This window comes from Myripristis murdjan, chromosome 7 (assembly GCF_902150065.1).
Source record: "Myripristis murdjan chromosome 7, fMyrMur1.1, whole genome shotgun sequence".
NCBI classification, from domain to species: Eukaryota; Metazoa; Chordata; class Actinopteri; order Holocentriformes; family Holocentridae; genus Myripristis; species Myripristis murdjan.
Window position 1 is genome coordinate 15,448,902 of NC_043986.1, and position 18,229 is coordinate 15,467,130.

An 18,229-nucleotide genomic window follows, 5' to 3' on the forward strand; every position below is an offset into this window, starting at 1 on the left:
GTGCGTGCGTATGCCTCTGTGCACGCATGTGCGCGCGCATCTGCATCAGAAAAGAAGAGCTATTTAGTTGGCCTGGCTAAACATTAAAATATTATATACTTGTAAAGTTAAGTAGTTGGAAAGTGTGTGAGAGTGTGTGCATGTTTGTATACACAAGCCACCGAGTTTCACATGTCATCGACCAGGAAGAAAGTCAAGTGTGTCCTTGTGTGACCTGGGTGTGAGCGCTGAAACACACTGTTATCAGATACAGCTCTCACAGCCAGATAAAACCAGACCAACATCATGACTATCACGCTCCCTGGCAAGGCATTTTGAACCTCTCTGCAACGGGTAACATTTATCTGATTTGCCTCACTCAGATCTACTGCATGATGTAGTGCCGTTGTTCATTAGACTGTCAATATTGAATTCATTTAATATATATCTGTCTTCCTGCATAGTTTATTTAATGAATACAGTCCCTGTGCATTTGGAATACATTTACTTCGACAAATGTAGAGTTCAGTTCAGTACAGTCTAGCTGTGACTATATTAGTCCTCCCCTCCTTCTCTCTTGCGAAGGGAGAGGAGAGTCAGGAGTTGGACGCCTGCCAAAAGAGGCTGGCCTGCCGTGCAGCTGAAACTTTTACAAGCCAAGCAGGAAGAGACACGGAGCGATCGAATAAGAAAAAAAGAAGAAAAGAGAGAGGGAGAGAGACATCTCAGCCCTCAACTTTACAGCCCCTCCTCCCCCTTCCCTCTCTCTTTCTTTTCTCATCGCTTGTTAAAGCCATACTGTATTTGCCCGCCTTCGTTGGCAGGGGGTAAGCATAGGGCTGGAGGACAGGACGGGAGGGGAGGGGAGGAGAGGGGGACTTCGGGTTCAGAGAGTTCAGCTGAGGAGAGAAATAAATTCATAAACAACAAAGGAGACGTGACGTCAGGTTGAGGGGCAGTCCAACTCGCTGCCTGAATCTGAGCCTCCATGGAAGAACCAGATTGTTCACACCACTTTTTGTGTGTGTGTGTACGTGGTGTGTACAGTAAATGAATGTGTGTGTACAGTATGAATATGGGTGTGTGTGCATGTGCGCGCGTTTGTGTCTCATCTTCGAGAAAAGAATCGTGGAGTTTTGGCAGAGAAGCTGGACTATTGTGGTCTGTTTTGTCTCCACGGTGAGTGTTTGAGCATGGGGAGAACCCTCCAAAAATGTGTGTGTGTATGTGTGTGTGTGTGTTCGTGTCCATTTGAACACTCGGTGGACCCAGGTATTACTGTGGCTGCCACAAGGAATTAACTCTTTCACTCGCCAAAGACAAATACATCTTCATTTGTTTTCTTCAGTAGGCAGTTTTTCATAGACAAAGAACAAGTATCTATTTGCAGTTGAATAATAATAATAAAAAAAAACACTTGTGCTCTATTTCAAGTAAGAATTATACGTAGAATTTTGAAGGTGGAGGATATTGATAAGTGCGCTGTGATTGGCCAGTGTGGCTCAGGATACCTGCCAAAGCTGCTGTGATTGGTCATTACTCAGACTGCAGAGACAATAGACTGCTGATCAACAGATTGTTTTGCATTTTCCCTCTTAATGATTGAACTTATCTACTTATCTAGGGAAGACCGCTGGCTGATGCAAGATCCGCATTCGTGTTCAGCTTTCTTCCTGGCATGAGCAAAATGCAGGGAGACCTGGGAAAGATGCCAGTGGCTGAAAAAAAAAAAAAAAAAAAAAACATTTGTGACATTCTCTGAAATACCCCCTTCATCACTCATTGATTCATTTAGCTGAACTCTCCTGAGCCCCTCCCACTGAGCAGGACTGATATTATCCCTGATGGAGGGAGAGGGTGAACCGAGGGAAGGATGGAGGGAAAGACAAAGAAAAGCGGGCAGGATAAAGACGTCGAAAATGTGTAAGGACAGCAAGTCCCGGGGGATTCCTCTTTCAGATGAGAACTTGACAACAAAATGGCGTCTGTTTAGAGTTCAAAATCTCAGTGAGATGGAATAATAATAATACGGCAGAAATGTCGGGATCTGCCTCTCTCTCTCTCTCTCTCTCTCTCTCTTTCTCTCTTTGACCATCTGTGTGTTGTCGCAGTACAGTACAAATACAGTAAGAGGGGAGAAAAGTGTGTTTGGGGTGTCAGATAATTGACACACAAACTCGGAGGGCTCCCAGCTGCTGTCCCGCCGTTTACCGCCGGTCTCTGTCTCTCTCTCTCGTCTGTCCACTCGCACCACTTCATTTATCTGTCCTCCTTCCTCTTTCTCTCTCCTCCTGTCTTTTTTCGTCTTATTCTTTCTCACTCTCTTTCTTAATTTCTCCGACTCCTCCTCTTTTGTGCCCCCCCACCACCCCCCACCCCACTCGCTGCACCACGTCCCTCCCTTCCTCTTTCTGTGTCTCTATGCCCCCCCCCCCCTCCCCTCCTCTCTTTCTCTCCTTCCCTCTTGGCAGCAATGCCAAAGTGGGCAGGCAGAGTGAGGCAAACACGGAGCAGGGCAGAGCAGAGGGCGATCCAAAGGCTGGCAAATTGATTATGTGTATGTTTGTGTTTTGGAGAGTTCTCTCTGTGTGTGTGTGTGTGTGTGTAGGTGTGTGTTTGTGTGTGTGTGTGTGTGTGTGTTTGTGTGCGTTTGTGTTTTGATCGTGCGCAATGGTAAGCAAAGCGAGTCTATTTTGGAGCTTTTGTGTGCGCGTGTGTCTTATACTGTGGCTCGTGCGTGTCTGTGTGTGTTTTAGAGCCGTGTGTGTGAATGTGTGTGTGTGTGTGTGAGCAGACGTCCCCTTGTCACCCCGTGTGCGGACAGACGCAGTCACGCCAGTAGGAGGGGATTGTGGGAAGGGGGCGTAGCTCTCAGAGGGTGTGCTCTCCTCCTCTCTTTTCCCTTCTTCCCGCCATCACGGCCCTCTTCTCCTCCAGTCCTCCGGCCCAGCCCGCCGCTCACACACAGGCTCCAGGTATTTCTCTTTTTTATCCTGCGACACCTCTACCCCTCTCTCTCACTGCCCTGTAATCCTCCTTCTCTCCTTCCTTCCTCCCTTTCCTCTGTCCTTCATTGCTGTCTTCCTCCTGTAAAACGTGTCTGTCGTCGCTGGCTGCCACGCCGCACCACGCTCGCCGCCATTTTGGCTCGATGGAAGACAACAGGAGAAAGTTTTCTGGAGCTCGGAGGGACTCCCTGCTGACCATCTTCCCCTCCTCTCTCCTCTTTTATCTCTCCTCCTGTCCCTCTCTGCTGTAGGACAGGAAGCTCTGGCAGAGTGGTAAACAGTGTTTCTGTGGCATGCTGCACTTAACAGGTGTCTCTTTATAGACTGGCAAAAGGGAGGACAGGCCTTCTTGATTACTTTTAGACCGCAGAGGCTTGACTGTGCCAGCGTACTGTTGTTGTCTTCAGGTCAACTCAATAGGTATAAATTTAGCTGCTTACCAGTGCGAGGGGCTACACCCACAGGACCACTGAGACGCTTGGCAGGGCTCTTATCACCCACAGCCGTTATGATAGTTGATACGAGGGCAATATTTACCCTGTTTCTCCCTCCCTGCACAAACTGTTTGCACTCTCTGCCACTATCAAAACGAAGTTGTGTGGCAGTTGTTTCACAGGAATACATGTGTGTGTGTGCGTGTGTGTGTGTGTGTGTGTGTTATCTTTCTGCATTCAAGAGGTGTGACAGTTGTTATGAGTGCCAACTGTACTGTTTGTCTTGAGGCATTGTCTCTAGTACACAACTGTACGTGATACTTTGCGCTTGACAGGAAACTCAAGCAGAAATGAAACCGAGGCAGGGCAAACAAACAGACGGCACAGTGAAAATAGAGTCACAGAGCAGGAGCACCTTTTTTCACAGATTACACCGTTTATCCTGACTGTGTGTGTGCTCTTCAGTAGCACTTCAGTTGTGTTGCTGTCCAAAAACAAACACCAAAAAAACAAAAAACAAAAAAACAACAGCATATATCTGGTATTCATTTGTGAGAAAACAAGGTCTCGACACCCGAGCGTTGCAGTGCGTCTAAAGTCACTTGCAACAATCGAGAATGCCATGTGACTAAAAGCAGATATGAATGTTGCACTCCCTGCGATTGCCAAAACAGGATATGTAAATAAAACAAATGCTGATTAGATCACTAAACATAGTTTGGGAGGGGAAATTCAATTCTGATTGAATTATCTAAAGTATCTGTGTATCGTGTGCACGATAACACATCCTATAACTGGATTGTCTATCTTTAATAGCTCGAACTAAAAAGGGGGCTGGTGTTAAGATGGCGCCTCCGTGCCACGTGTTTAAGAATCAGAGAATAAGGGCAGACTCTTTCCTAATGTCCTCAAAATTCATCGACATGCTATTCACAGTCTCTGTCTATCAATTTCTGTTGTTTTGAATTGTTCAGTTTTGGCACTGTGTGGCAAATGAATTTGTTTAAAACATTAAAGAAGAAATATTTCAAGTGGAAGCTTTTTTTATGTCTATCGATGCGACAGTGATGAAGAGAAAATGTTGAGGGGAAAGGGGCTGGAGTGAGACAATGAGAGATATAGAGAGAGAAAGAGTGAGGCAGAGTGGAAGAGCTCTTTCTCCGCCCCTTGCTTATCCTCAGATGAACTTATCATGTTGCCTCATTATGTTTCTGTGTTTTTCTCCTGGAGGCAGTCAGGCTAACTTCCTGCATTCAGCCTGAACTTAGCTGATTGGCTGATATCTTGGCTGTCCGCCGCGGCTGCAGCAAGGCAACAGGAAGTACCTCTGCTGTTGCAGGAAGCAGCAGCTGGTTCAGCATAGCATATACAATCTTGTGCACTCTATACAGTGTATGTATGGGCACATGCATCCACACAAATGCATGCACACAAATACACACGCACAAATGCACACACACACGCGTGCACACACACGCACGCGTGACATGTATTTGAGAATGTATGCAAGACGTGTCTTTCTCAATGTGTGTATGTTTCTCTTTGTTTGTATGCATGTGCATGTATATATATATATATGTATATGTGTTTTGTTTGTGTGTGTGTGTGTGTGTGTGTGTGTGTGTGTGCATCGGTGAATGCTGTGACATGTGGGCGTCCGACAACATGCCCAGAGACTGGGCCAGGCATCAGAGCTATCAGAAGCATTTGAAACCATGGCAACAACACATCTCATCAGCAGATTAGTGAAACCATAGACAAGTAGTGGGTAAGTGGAACGGAGGAAAAGGGATAGAGAAGAGAGAGGAAGAGGAGAAAACAGCTTTGATGTATAATTCTTCAATCTGGGTCGTCAATACTAGGAATAGGAATTGGTTCATGGACCAGTGATTCTGCCACAGTGCCTTTTTCCCCCCTGAAAATATTCATTCCTACTGTTTTAAAGTCATCAGCTGTTAAAAGTTTACAGCCTGTTGGTGGCAAAGACACACACTGTAAAACAAAACAAAAGAGAGAGACACTTGAATATCAGTCTAAAATTAGACGGGGATTTACAAGCTTTGGAATGAGAGTGGGCCGCACCAACAATGTTTTTGTTGTTGTTGTTTTTTCTTTCTTTTTTTTTTTTACTGATCTTTCCACTTTGCCCCACTTCGATGTCTGTATCTACGGGTGAAATTACTGGTGGACACTGGGAGAGTTACACTTCAAGAGGACCATATTACGCTTTCATCACACACATTGTCCAAGATGTTTACTTAGCCCTTGTGCTTGTGAGCGTGTGGACTTGTGTGAACTCCTTGTCCTTTGTCTTTCAAAACAGACAAGAATTTAACCAACAGCAGTTCATTCATATACTTCATATACTTCATGTAATTACCAGACCTGTGTTGCCATAGGCTGGACTCTTTCCATGTGTACAGATCAAGCAATTCGGCTGTTACAGGCACTACATGTCTTTATACATGTGCTTCCCTGTGCGTGTGGGTGTGGGTGTGTGGGTGTGTGGGTGTGTGTATGCATGTGTGTGTGTGAGTTTGTGCCTTGGTAATGAGGATATAGAGAACATCAGAGTGGGCACCATGCCAAGTGGGCATGGAACAGCCTCAGCTCCCCCTTCCTTCGCTCTTTAATGTAGAAATCAGGCATTCCTTAGGGAACGGGCAGGATGAGAAAGCTGGTACAACAACAATATCACCACAGTGTGCTGTCGAAGAAGGAGCCCGCTCCTTTGAAAGTGCCAGACACCCAGACGGTCTTCCTCTTGTAAGTAAGACTCGGGGAGAGCGATATTAAACAGGCGTTGCATCAGTTTGCATCTTTTTAACTGTGGGAATTCTTCATTGTGCCATTCACTGTGTGGCATACTTCCCCTGCCAACTCTACCTCCACACCCCTCCTTCCCTTTGCCCACCATCACCACCTCCTTCCTCCCTCATTGAAATTCTGCCTGGCACACAGACACTGCCCATTCTTGGCATCAAGCTCAGAGAGAGAGAGAGAGAGAGAGAGAGAGAGAGAGAGAGAGGGAGGGAGAGGGAGAGGAGAAACACACAAGAACCTGTACCAATCGTCTGGTGCCCCCACCGTTGTGTCTGTGCCAAGCATTCATCCTGTCTCGCGGACCAAGGGACCAGGCAATCCAATAGGTATTTCCCTGCCTCTGCTTCCTGCGAAAATCTGCTCCAATTCTGAGGAGTTTTGTTGGCAACTGAGTGTGCTGTGCGTGTTTGGGGATTTGCTAATTAATTTGTGTGTTTACGTCGTTTGAACTGGGTGAGGAGTAAATCCGACGAATCCTGCATCCTTTGACTGTGGAGGAGAGGAAGCTAAGGCCTATTGTTTCAACGATATTTTTTTTTTTTTGGTTTTGTTTTGTTTTAATTGTAGAGTGGCTTTTGATTTGCAAAGAAAGGCACAGTAGTGACAAGTTCTTTGTGTGTGTGCGTGCGTGCGTGTGTGTGTGTGTGTGTGTGTGTGTGTGTGTCTGTGTTTGTGTTTGTAGCACAGCAGACTTAGTTTAATGCTGGAAGTTTTATAAAGCCTAGTAATTCAGTGTAGCAGCCATTTTGATTCTGTGTATTCAACTTAATCCAAGAAAGAGGAGATTGAGTAGGTAGTTTGAACACAAAAAATGTCTTCAGTGTTTAGCAGATCCTAATTTGAGGTAAATTTTGGTAAAGTAAAAGGTTTCACAAAGGAAAGCGGCTTATTTAATTGCCCATTTCCATTTTCCTATTAAATCCCTCAAAAAACCTTCACATTTTATAGTTGAGGTGGCAGTGTGGATGATGAATATATTTAGAACAAACATCTAAAATAACATTGCATACTCATTATTCTGTAAAACTGGACAAGAGGGAATATTCAAGCAGACTAAACAGATGCATCAAGCATACTGTAACTGATAAAAAAAAAAAAAAAATGCTCAAAAGTAATTTGAAATTGATCAAATTCCCAGTGCTACAACTGTGACAAGGGGCTTTGGAAAGCCCAGATGAAACATGTGTAGTTGTCATCCCAAACTACATTAACATACTAATGCAGGAAATCATCTCCAGAAAAAAAACTTATCCTGGTTGGCTACAGCAAAGGAGCGATATCAGAGTGCAAGAGAGGACACGATGCATGTTTCTTGGCTTACACAGAATACTGCTAGTGTAATGGGAATTTACTGCTGCTCCGTTATAATAGACACACAGACTGGCTGATAAGCAGATAACGTGAACTTTTAGTAGGCCACATTTTTCTTTTCCCCTCTTTCCTCATCTTTGCTTCAGGCTCATCTCAGTTAACCCACTGGCTTATATGCCACACTTATTTTGGAGTTGTTGACAGAGGAACTGATTGGCCTCAATAGAGCCCTTTGTGCCCCTTTTATGTGCCATAGACAGTCCACAACCAGAGACAACAGGGACTAATAGGGCTCACATGACTGGCCAAGTTTGACCTTAATGTTTCCAAAACAGTCTGGAGTTGTTTGCAGAATTGGTCTCTGATGTTTGGAATTAACCCAGAAGCTAACAGGCACAAGATCAGTGGGAGAGTTATTGCAATAAGATCCTCTTTATTGCCCACAAACATTTCATGTTTTTCCTTTTCCCATGCTTGTTCCAGTGCCCCGTTAAATCGTCATTGAATTTGACCCAGTTCCCCCAAACGTTGTGTCATATCAGTGTTCGTTTTTTTTCTGCTACTCCACCAAATACGGCATGTGCTCCAATCAGAGGATATTTCTTGGCAACCAAGAGGAGTGTGTAGATCTGTCACTGGCATGGTGGCAGTGTTGGGCATCATGCCAGCCTACCCCCACCCCTTCTGTCTGTCTGGTCTTCTGTAATCAGACTAGCAGGGTCTACTGCATGCTAACGAGGGGCTGGTCTGGACCAAGTCTCAGGGGTTGTGCCTGTATGCTAATTTATGCAAAGCAGTAGACCCCCTAACCCTTCTCTGTCTACCCACAGCCCAGGCCTGGCATTTAGTCTGGCACTCATTAACCCTTCAGTCACTGCCATGCCAAGGGATGGGTCTCTAGGCTACACTGCTACCTTGCCTCCCATAATGGTTAAGCAGTTTTTTCACAGATTCACCTGGAGATTGGCAAGCTTTTCACGGCAGGAAATAATGTGTAAAAATCGATATAATCAAATGATTCTATTAATTTTTCTTATTCCATTGTTATTGGTTATTATGTCATTGTTTTGGTTACAATTTAGCCACATTGAACATCGTGACTGTTTGCTCATGTATTCAAGCTGAAGTGTTACATTCTGATCACAGGTATATGGATTATCTGTGTGTTATTATGGATTTTCCTTGATAACAAAACTTTCCGGCATTAGTAATGGCACTAATCGTACGAGTTACTCTCGCAGTCAGAAGCTATGATAGAGTATGTTGACCAGAGTCTTGGCTACGTCTCTGTGCTTACCACAGGATTGATTCTCCATCAATCTCGGGAAAACGCTCTCTCTCTGTTTCTTCATCGGACGTCTGTTTAGAAAAGACAGTGAGCTCGGGAAAACGGAAAGGTTTAGATGTTACGATGCTTTAAAAACAAACCTAAAATGGCCGACACGCGAGACGCCATTTTGTGTTTCCTTGTTTTGTTTTGGGGGCAGAATCCCAGCTTTGTATTCAATCAGAGGCAGCTGGTGGCAGCCATATTTGCAGGCATCTGTGTGTGTACCTCCGTCTGAGAAGCAGCAGCCAGCCTACACAGGGATAGCCCACTGGAATGAGCTCAGTTTTTGGCAAAAACGGAAGCAAATTCCTGGCACAGAACCGAGCGCCTTTTTTTTTTCTCTTTCGATCACATGCCAGAGTCTCAGGAAGCCAGTGAGTTGTTTTTGGGGCTTTCACACATTACTGCTCTCACTTTCCGATGTCTTGCTTTCTGTTAAATTACTGCTATTGTCTCACAATTACTTTTGTGGATTAATTTTCAGTTCCACAACAAAATGCTTTGGCTTTGCCCAGATTGGTGAGGATGTGCCAATATGTGCAAGTCTCTCAGGGTCCTCTCTTGTAAAGAAGTGCTAAACGCTTCTCAAAATCTTGGCAGCGGAGGACTTGTTGTCATTAAGCACAAACAGCTTTCCTCCTTAAGTCCTGATTTGAACCATTTCCAGAAGACAATTCAAACAAATACAAAGAGGGAGACAAAGAGATGAAACCAGTATATCTTACACTCCTTTATGTGACAGAGGCTTTGAATTTGGGCACAACATCAGTTAAAGATGCTAAGTAAATATAAACCTCAGAATGAACACAAGACATCCTTGATCTCTGATCCAAGTTTTCTTGCTTGCATTTTACAGATAAAACAATTTGACTGAGATAACCCTCTCTCTGTCTCTCTCTCTCTCTCTCTTTTTTGTATCTTTGCAGGGGTGTTACCTGTGAGGATCGTGACGCTGAAGGATGGATGTGGATGCTGTCCTTGGGGCTGAGGTAGTAGATTGAATAGTTGTGGGGTTGTATGACCTCTTTCTGAGATAACTATACAATCTACTGTCTTTCCTAAGGAGACAGCTGAGTCAGCCAGTGAGCAACCGCCATCTCCATATGGGTGATCAAGTTGTCCAATTAAAACTTACACCTGCAGCATTCAGTATCATGTACTGTGTCCTGTATGTGAGGCACCCAGATGTCTGCCTGTTTCCACCACACAGCCAAACAGGCGGATCGGTGGTGTTTGATTTGTGCTCTGTCAGGGTGAGGTAGTAGGTTGTATAGTTTGGTGGGTGGGATTGCACCCTGCTCAGGTGATAACTATACAGTCTATTGCCTTCCCTGAGGAGCTCACTGCACGCTTATGGATGCACAACACATCAACATGGATAAATATCACGTTTATTGCCTGCTCATAACAAAACAAGTTACACATTTCCTGCAAACGGTTAGTGTTGAGCTCACTGTTACATGGCTTGGTTGAAAACATGTACATCTCAATAAAGTTATACTGAAAGAAGCATTGCCTCGTCTCCATCGTCCAGAGGTGACTGAGCGGGAGCTTGAAATTGGGATAAAATTGGGCAAAACAATTCAGGCTGCAGTCGTGGTTTGTGGCTGAGAGTCTGACCTGTTTGCTAGTGGAGAGCGCCCTCTAGTGGAGTCATAACAGACAGCTTTTGACAGTGAGAAAGCCAAACAGAGCAACCACAAGAGCACACTACAGGTTTTCACTCCAGCTAAAAGGCACTAAAAGGCCTGTTAATTTCACTGATTAGCTCCTCCGCTCCGGCTGAAGGTGCATTTAAAGCAGTGAAATCAGCCGGCGTATTGTCTGGTTGGAATGAAAGCCTTGCTCCCCCGTGGCACCTGGTTGCCGATTCCTGCTGTAAACTCGAGTGTGTGCAAGCTAGTGCAAATCTTTGGATATAAATTTCCCAGTGGATCTCCCTCCCGCTGCGCTCAGGGAGTGGTCTTCCCTCCTGAGCCACACATCTCCGTGTGGTTGGGTCTGTTGCCTGTTGAACACGCTCGCTGAATACGCTCATCTCCATGGCAACAGCCTAGCCCCATCAGGAAGTGCCTCCATATTTGACTGTAGGCCTGCTGGATCTTTGGGATGCGGTAAGCATAGACGACAGGGTTTACTGCTGAGTTGGCATGGGACAGGAGGATACCTGGAGAGTGAACGTTACTGTTAAAAACACATTTTCATTTGTGTAATTGCTGGAGATTAGGTATTGTGATTTGCAATTACATGATTGATAGCAAAAAAAAAAAAAAAAAAAAAAAAAAAAAAAAGGCCTTACTTAGATTCACCAGGAGAATCAAGTGCAAACAAATGTTTTAATATGAAATTTTAGGCTGTGTCTAGCAGTATAAAAGTTACTGTCACCTGCCTGCATATAGGGTCCCCTGTGTGACTGCTTCAGGGCCATGGAAAAGCAACATACAGTTCATTGAGTGCAGGGGAATCCAACAGACGGCAAACAATAAGAGGACCAGGGCCAGGGAGCGGGCCAGCCTCCTCTCTCTGAGCAGGAGGGCCCGGGCCTGGGGAGCGCTGTCCTGTAGTCGCCCCTGTAGGCTCCAGAAGATTCGTGCATAGAGGAGGATCATCACGAGCAGCGGTGCTAGAACACATCCCAAAAAGTTGAAGTAGACCATGAAAGGGAGAGAGATGACAGAGAGGAAGGTGCAAGGTGTAGAGATGGAAGAAGAGGAAGATTTATTGGTGGCACCGGCGACCTGGGTGGTGTAGTTGTGCCAGCCAAAGAGAGGTGTGAAACCAAGAAGACAGGAAAGTGCCCAGCACACCGCCACGGCCAGCCATGTACGTGTCTGTGTGGCCAGGTCTTTGTACCTGAGACAGAAAGATCGAGTGAGACAGGGGAAAGAGAAAAAAAATCATTAAAAGCCAAATCTTAATCCATTTTCTACACTATAAACCCTTTTCTGTACACTTGAAATGAGTGTGTGTGATGCCTCACCTGAGCGGGGTGTGTAGCCGCAGGTAGCGGTCCACAGCAATAGCTAACAGTGACAGCACAGAGGCTTGGGTCAGCACAAGCACCACACAGCTGAGAAGCAGGCAGAGGTCAGGGGTCAGACTCGCCCAACCGTCTAATAGCACAGCCAGGGGCACAGCAGCTACACCCACCAGGAAGTCCGCCGCTGCCAAGGAAATCAGGAAGCAGAATGTTGGCTCTCTAAGGGAGCCGCGGATACCGACACACACTGCACACACCACCAAGGCATTGCCAATGCAGCAGGCCGTGGCAATCAGCACCTCCAGCACTGTATAAATCACCCAACTCCATTCAGCCATCACTGAATCGGACGGAGACCAGAGGAGATGAAGAGGGAAAAAAATTACACTATAGGTTTTCCCGAGTAAAAAAACTATAAAGAGATGTAGACAATTCCACAGTGGGGCAAAGTTCACCATAATCCTTTACGCCCTGGTGAGATACTCCTGCTGTCAGTCTTCATCACACAACCTGCCCGAATGACTGGAGACGTGATGAGCAGATGCTTTTTATACAGAAACATGCATGCGCTTATGTGTATGTGCACACACAGCAACAGACACACACTCCATGGAGACACCATCTGCATTTCATCAGTGTGTGAAGATCCTACCCTATGATCACTATGGCTCAGTAATTTTTTTTTTTTTTTTTTTTTTTTTTTTTTTTACCACCACATTGTAACTGAAGATTTCTGGAGGAGCCACTGGACATTTGCCACACATTTCACACAGTAAGTGTGTTGTGCTAGCACCGTCCTCTGTCTATTATATATTTATATATAACTTAACTTAATTAGTAGAACTGTTTTGAAATCTGCCTTGAAGAGCCAGTATAGACTGGAGTGAGGTGTCCATCTATTAATATTTGGATCTGATGTAATTTATCCCTTTAGTAATAGCTTTTTTGGCATGCACTGTATGTATGACCCAATCATTTGACTATGAAAAATAAATGGCTTTGTATAGGCTACATTGTCCAAGAGACAGATTCTTACCTCTGCTGGCGTGTGCACATGAGTGTGTGTGTGTGTGTGTGTGTGTGTGTGTGTGTGTTTGCGTGCGCATGCATTTGTAACAATGTGGCTTATCAACACATCAGTTGTTATGTGAGGGGACGTGTGTATGTGTGTGTGTGCGTGTGTGTGTTGTGCATGTGTGTGCGTGTGTGTGTGTGTGTGTGTGTGTTCACAGTGTACTGGATTTGGTGTGTGCTCAGTTGCTTTGTGTGTTGGGGGATTTTTTAGATGTTACTGATTAACAGGACTGTTTTAGTGACAGTTTTCCAATGCATGCTTAGTTTGCATACAACCTTGGCCTTGGGTGTGTGTGTGTGTGTGTGTGTGTGTGTGTGTGTGTGTGTGTGTGTTTTATTTGAAAAGGATGTCTTTGTTAGGTACACTTCATATTAATATGCACCTAGCAAAACATCACTGCCAGACAAAACAAAAGCGTTGAACCGAAACATTTCAGGCATACTGGAAAAAAAATTTATTAAATCTTAAAAAAAGATATTTTTACACAAACATAGTCTTTCCACAGTTTGATAAAAAAAAAGTCTATAAAATGATAAAATATCGACAGTACAGAAGCACAAAAACACAATGTTGTTGGAAGAAAAAAAGTATTTTACAAAGATAATTTAAATTCTACTTATGAAGTAGATTTTATATGACAACCTCTTAGATTTACATTGTAATGTTGACTTTTCAGAACATTTCCCATAACCATTACTAACTAGATTCCAAAGATAACCCTGAACAAAGAAAATAGCTCCTTGTATTAAAAACTTCCTACGAGTTCATATCTTTTCACCAGTATTGACATCTCCAAGCGTGTGCCTCCTCTCAATCCCAACAGGGTCCTGTATCAAAGCTCTGGCCTACAGTGATTTGCACTGTGTCTTCTGGCTTTTCAAATACTCAGTATTCATTTGTATCTCAAGGTGCCATAGAAGTAGAATTAGCAGAAGGGACATGAACAGCGAACCCATGTAGATTTTCCCTTAGTGGCCTTACTTGCTGGCCTGAATCTACAATTAGCTCGCTCAGGATATCCATTATACTTATTCTATTTCTATGCTTAAGCCGCCACCCTGACATGTTGTCCAGTGGTGTGTGACCCTGCCGCTCCCCACTGCCTACGCCGTATGTGAGTCTCCTTGTAGCCCTCTCAGTGTTTTCTCATTGAACTGGTAGGTCAGCTTCCTCTTGACCTTGTAGATTTCCCCAGTGCGGGAGTAGTTCCTCAGCGCCCGCGCCATCTTCTGGTAGGTCATGGTCTTGCGGTTGCCCTTACGTCGGCCCCAGAGCTGTGCCAGGCGCTCCTTGTTCTGGGAGGAGAACTGGAAGGTGCCCGAGGACGACTGGACCCACCAGATGCAGCTCTGCATCGACGGAGTCTGCAGCATCTCAAATAGGAACTGGAACAGCCGCTCCTTCCTCTTTCCTGCTCAGGGGAGAAGGGAGGGTGATACAGTAAGTGGGAAAGAGGAGGAGACAATGTTGTATGTATGTGTCTGTGCAATTCTTCATCTGAACAATCTGCCAGTGGGATGAAATAATCCTATCAATGCTAATCAACTTGTTTCTTGAACCTTAACAAAAAACTTTAACACTGAAAATGAGACCAAATTACTTGTTTAGTCACCAATGAGCAGCTAAAAGGCATTACACTTAAAATAATAAAGGGTAAGTGTGTTTGGATGTGTTGGAATGTTAGGTGTTTTAGGGTTAGGGTTAGTGCTTGGGTGCACATGTAAAGAAATGCACGTGTGCTTGTGTGTGTGTGTGTGTGTGTGTGTGTGTGTGTGTGTGTGTGTGTGTGTGTGTGTGTGTTTTAGCGTGTGTGGGTGTACCTGAGAGCGGGGCTAGGGGCAGGGAGTCACTGTTTTTCCTGTCTCCTTTCTCAGAGGCTGGTGACAGAGGATAGGGGTACTCTTGGTACTGGGAGCCACTGGACTGGGAGTCTGAGTCACTACATGCAGCTGCCTCATAGGAATATGCACTGTGGTCCTGAAACACACACATGCAGGAATATTTTAGGACTGTAGGGCGGGAATTATTTTCAAAAATTTTGTGAAATGAATCAAACTTGTGAGACTATTTGGTCTCAAAATATTGAAACATGTCATGTAAGCACATGCATTTAGCTTGTTTTTAACCACATATGGTATTTATGCTGTATATAATGATAATAATTCTGGTAGGAACTGTAAGTGTTCACTTCATCTTATGTAATTTATCATTTATGTTTTATATGAATAATTTGCTGTATATACATTTCAGATTATCATTGTTAATCTTTTTTTTTGTTGTTGTAATATTGTGATTTATGTTCCTTTGTTACATATTTTAAATAAATTAAAATAAAATAAATAAATAATAAATTAAAAACAGATTCTCTTCAGTGGTAATGTACTAAGCTTGTGATTTATGAACTTACCCATTCGTTGTCTTGTGGACTGGACCAGGCTGGAGGTGGGGCTTGCTCCTCATATTCCTTGTTTGGAGTGTGAGAGCCATAATGCCATTCATATGCATGACCTGACCAACTATTCTCTGTGGAGATAAAAAACAAACAAACAAACAAAAAAAAAAAACATAAGCCACAGTCTGAGACACTAACGTAAATGTGCACAGATTCAGACAGGCTGAAACACACAGAGACACACACACACACAGTGCTGTCCACATCAGTACAGTCCATTATCATCTCCCCCATCCTCCCTCCTCCCTCTGACCTATGATCCTGGTGTCCTGGTGGGAATGTGTGTGCACAGGCTGCGTCACAGCGGCCGGTGGGGTGTCAGGCGTGTGCACGGGCTGGACCTCCAGCGAGTGCTCCTGCAGATACTCCTCGATGACCTCCAGGTCCACCTCGGCGCAGGAGGAGGAGGACGCCACGCCGCTCCAGGGTCCCCGGCCTCCTGCCAGCCCGATCTCGCTCACATAGGCCATCTGACAGAGACAGAGACAGGTCAGAACGCAGGCTCACACAAACAATCCACACCCAGGTCGTTGCCTCGGTGTGTTGCGTGATACCAACAACACTTTGCATGATGGGTGGCTTTTATCACAGTCTTAGCCTGGGGTGCTGTTATCATCAGTTTGCTTTGTTTGTACAGTAGTGTGTTTCATGACAACCCGCTGCTTATGCATTCTTCATCACACTGTGCCATGTTGTTTTGTTGTGCTGCACTATTGTGCTGCCGTGCATTGTACAGTAAACCAAGCTGCCCTATGATAAGAAGATCATGCACACACTCATTCATCAATTTTAAATGAGCTGTGAATAATCTATGGATCATCCATGTTCTACAAAACATTACACAGTGTATATCACCTTTATAATGTAATGAATTTGTAAAAAAAAATAAAAAAAAATAAATAATAATTCTGGCATTTTAACATTCTCTTTCTACACAGTTTGGCTAAATCCAAGAACAACAAACAGTAATCACATTTACATTTTACACCACACAGCAATAACCTGCATAGCATGTGATCTGATCCTAGCTGCCTCTTGCTTGGATGCTGGCCAGGCAAGAACACTGTGACCATTGAGAGCGCATTTTAGTTTGCCTGGCAAATTTATGCAAGTGTTTGTTGCTGTCGCCATCAGGTAACAGAGGTGAATGACACAGCTGCTAATCTTAAAACCTGTCACCCCTGCACCCAGCCACAGTTAGCACGGCAAGGTATGATAATATGTTAGGTATGAGTGCTTATCAGTGGCAGCGCAATGCTGTCATTCAGACGCATGGATACACACATACACAGACACATTCACACACACTTTTATCTACCATCATAGGTTTACTGTAAAAAAAACAAAGATATAAACTAATAATTAAAGTTATAACACACTTACCATCTCCATTGCTGTCAACATATTTACAGTATTATCTGGAAATAGAAAAAAACAAACAAAAAACGCTCATGAAACAGCCATAAATACACAAGTGCTGTGAAGTGAAAGTAGCTGTCACAGTTTTCTGTCACAACACTGTGATCACCATGTTAACACCTCACACCCTTTTCTAAGTTATCAGGGAGGGACAGAACAAGGCATGACACACGACACTGCAAATACAAGAATTATCACTGTTAAAACCTGAATTACGTGAGGAAGAGAGGAAGGTAACCATACCTTGTTGAGTCAGATGTGTGCTGCTGTGAAGTAGTATCCACGAGCACTCGCTGCTATCCTTCTGGGAGTTGAGGGTGGAGACATAAAAAGTGAACACTCACCTGTGTGATGCTCCACCTAGACCTGTCACCTCTCTTATATTCCCTATGCCGGTCTGGCCAAGCCCCTTATCAGTAACTTCAATTTCTCACAATCAAACCCTGTGAGGGGTGGGGGTTGGAGTGGATAAATAATTCTGTTTATCTGCCACTGTATTGTTCCCGAATATACTGTGATCTGACAGATTTTTTTTTTTTTTACACACTTAATGCTTTGTAAAAGAGAGCTAACATAGCTTGCTTTGTCTGCTTATCTCATTCTTTTCTCTCTTTCTAAACAGACAGTGATTGATTGATTTTTTTTTTTTTTTTCTTTTTGGCAGACTCTATCCCTTTCCCTCAGCGGCTGAGGGCTGTGCAATTGTTTTTGGCCTGTTAAGTTTGAATCTATGATAGCGAGCATGTGGTACATCTGTGGTTTCTTATCACTTTGCAGAAGCAGCACAGTGGATAATAGTGTGGCTTTACATTTTGTGAATTCAGTCGTCACCACCACATGTGTTGTACACACACCGCATGCTGACGAGCTTGTGCCCTCAATTACTGTACACACACACACACTGGGCTCACACATAAATGCACGTATCCCACATTTTAACCAGTTTCACATCCCTGTCTGCGCTGCTCTGCTCGTCACATACGATGTTGTACACAACCCCATCACCACACATGGGGAATGTCTGGACACCTCTGACTGAACACTACTAAAGTTTTCACCTGCTTCGATTTCATGATAACACATTGGTATGTAATACCTGAAAACATACTTACTCGTTAACATGTTTATTTCTAAGTATATCAAATCAGGACACAGTTTATGACAGGACAGTTTTAGAGCAGGCTTATTCATCATCAGTTTGGTTTGGCATGTCATTACTCATCTTACTCGCAGACAACCCACAATGATTTTACAATGGATTCGAAAATTTCTACGGTAACCAGAAATGTCACTTTGATGAGTGTTTTAATCATGACGTCATCTGAAGTATCTCTAAATGTTAGAAAGGTATCAGCCGCACAGCCGTTGTTCCTCATGATCTTCAAAACGCAATGAGGAAAGTAAATAATCAACAGCCC

General features: G+C 44.2%; 2 protein-coding genes and 1 long non-coding RNA gene across 3 annotated transcripts; 1 reads left to right on the top strand and 2 right to left on the bottom strand.

Annotated features, from left to right (window-relative positions):
* The first annotated feature begins 2,750 nt into the window (after positions 1-2,750).
* On the top strand, positions 2,751-10,394 carry LOC115362538 (uncharacterized). The gene is made up of 2 exons (XR_003928497.1): positions 2,751-2,954; positions 9,812-10,394. It is a non-coding gene; the product is annotated as an uncharacterized LOC115362538 (long non-coding RNA).
* Positions 10,395-10,837: 443 nt separating this feature from the next.
* Positions 10,838-12,203, bottom strand: LOC115362570 (adenosine receptor A3). The gene is made up of 3 exons (XM_030056536.1): positions 11,866-12,203; positions 11,275-11,738; positions 10,838-11,052 (listed from the first exon to the last, which is right to left on the bottom strand). The coding sequence occupies exons 1-3, from the start codon at positions 12,201-12,203 to the stop codon at positions 10,838-10,840; spliced, it is 1,017 nt and encodes a 338-aa protein (XP_029912396.1).
* A 1,426-nt stretch (positions 12,204-13,629) lies between these two features.
* Positions 13,630-16,794, bottom strand: LOC115362537 (transcription factor Spi-B-like). The gene is made up of 5 exons (XM_030056497.1): positions 16,776-16,794; positions 15,646-15,862; positions 15,348-15,463; positions 14,761-14,917; positions 13,630-14,351 (listed from the first exon to the last, which is right to left on the bottom strand). Exons 1-5 carry the CDS (start codon positions 16,782-16,784, stop codon positions 14,044-14,046), a joined length of 807 nt encoding a protein of 268 aa, XP_029912357.1. The 5' UTR covers positions 16,785-16,794; the 3' UTR covers positions 13,630-14,043.
* Positions 16,795-18,229: the final 1,435 nt, after the last annotated feature.

Bases quoted from the DNA above. Each gene is read 5' to 3' on its own strand.
- LOC115362570 (XM_030056536.1), bottom strand. From the start codon at position 12,203: ATGGCTGAATGGAGTTGGGTGATTTATACAGTGCTGGAGGTGCTGATT. The intron at 11,739-11,865 runs GTGAGGCATCAC...TTTCTGTCTCAG, and splicing joins CGGCTACACACCCCGCTCAG to GTACAAAGACCTGGCCACAC. The intron at 11,053-11,274 runs GCAGGTGACAGT...TTCACTCTCCAG, and splicing joins ACAGGGGACCCTATATGCAG to GTATCCTCCTGTCCCATGCC.
- LOC115362537 (XM_030056497.1), bottom strand. The intron at 15,464-15,645 runs GTCAGAGGGAGG...TTATCTCCACAG, and splicing joins CCAGGACACCAGGATCATAG to AGAATAGTTGGTCAGGTCAT. The intron at 14,918-15,347 runs GTAAGTTCATAA...TGTGTGTTTCAG, and splicing joins GTCCACAAGACAACGAATGG to GACCACAGTGCATATTCCTA.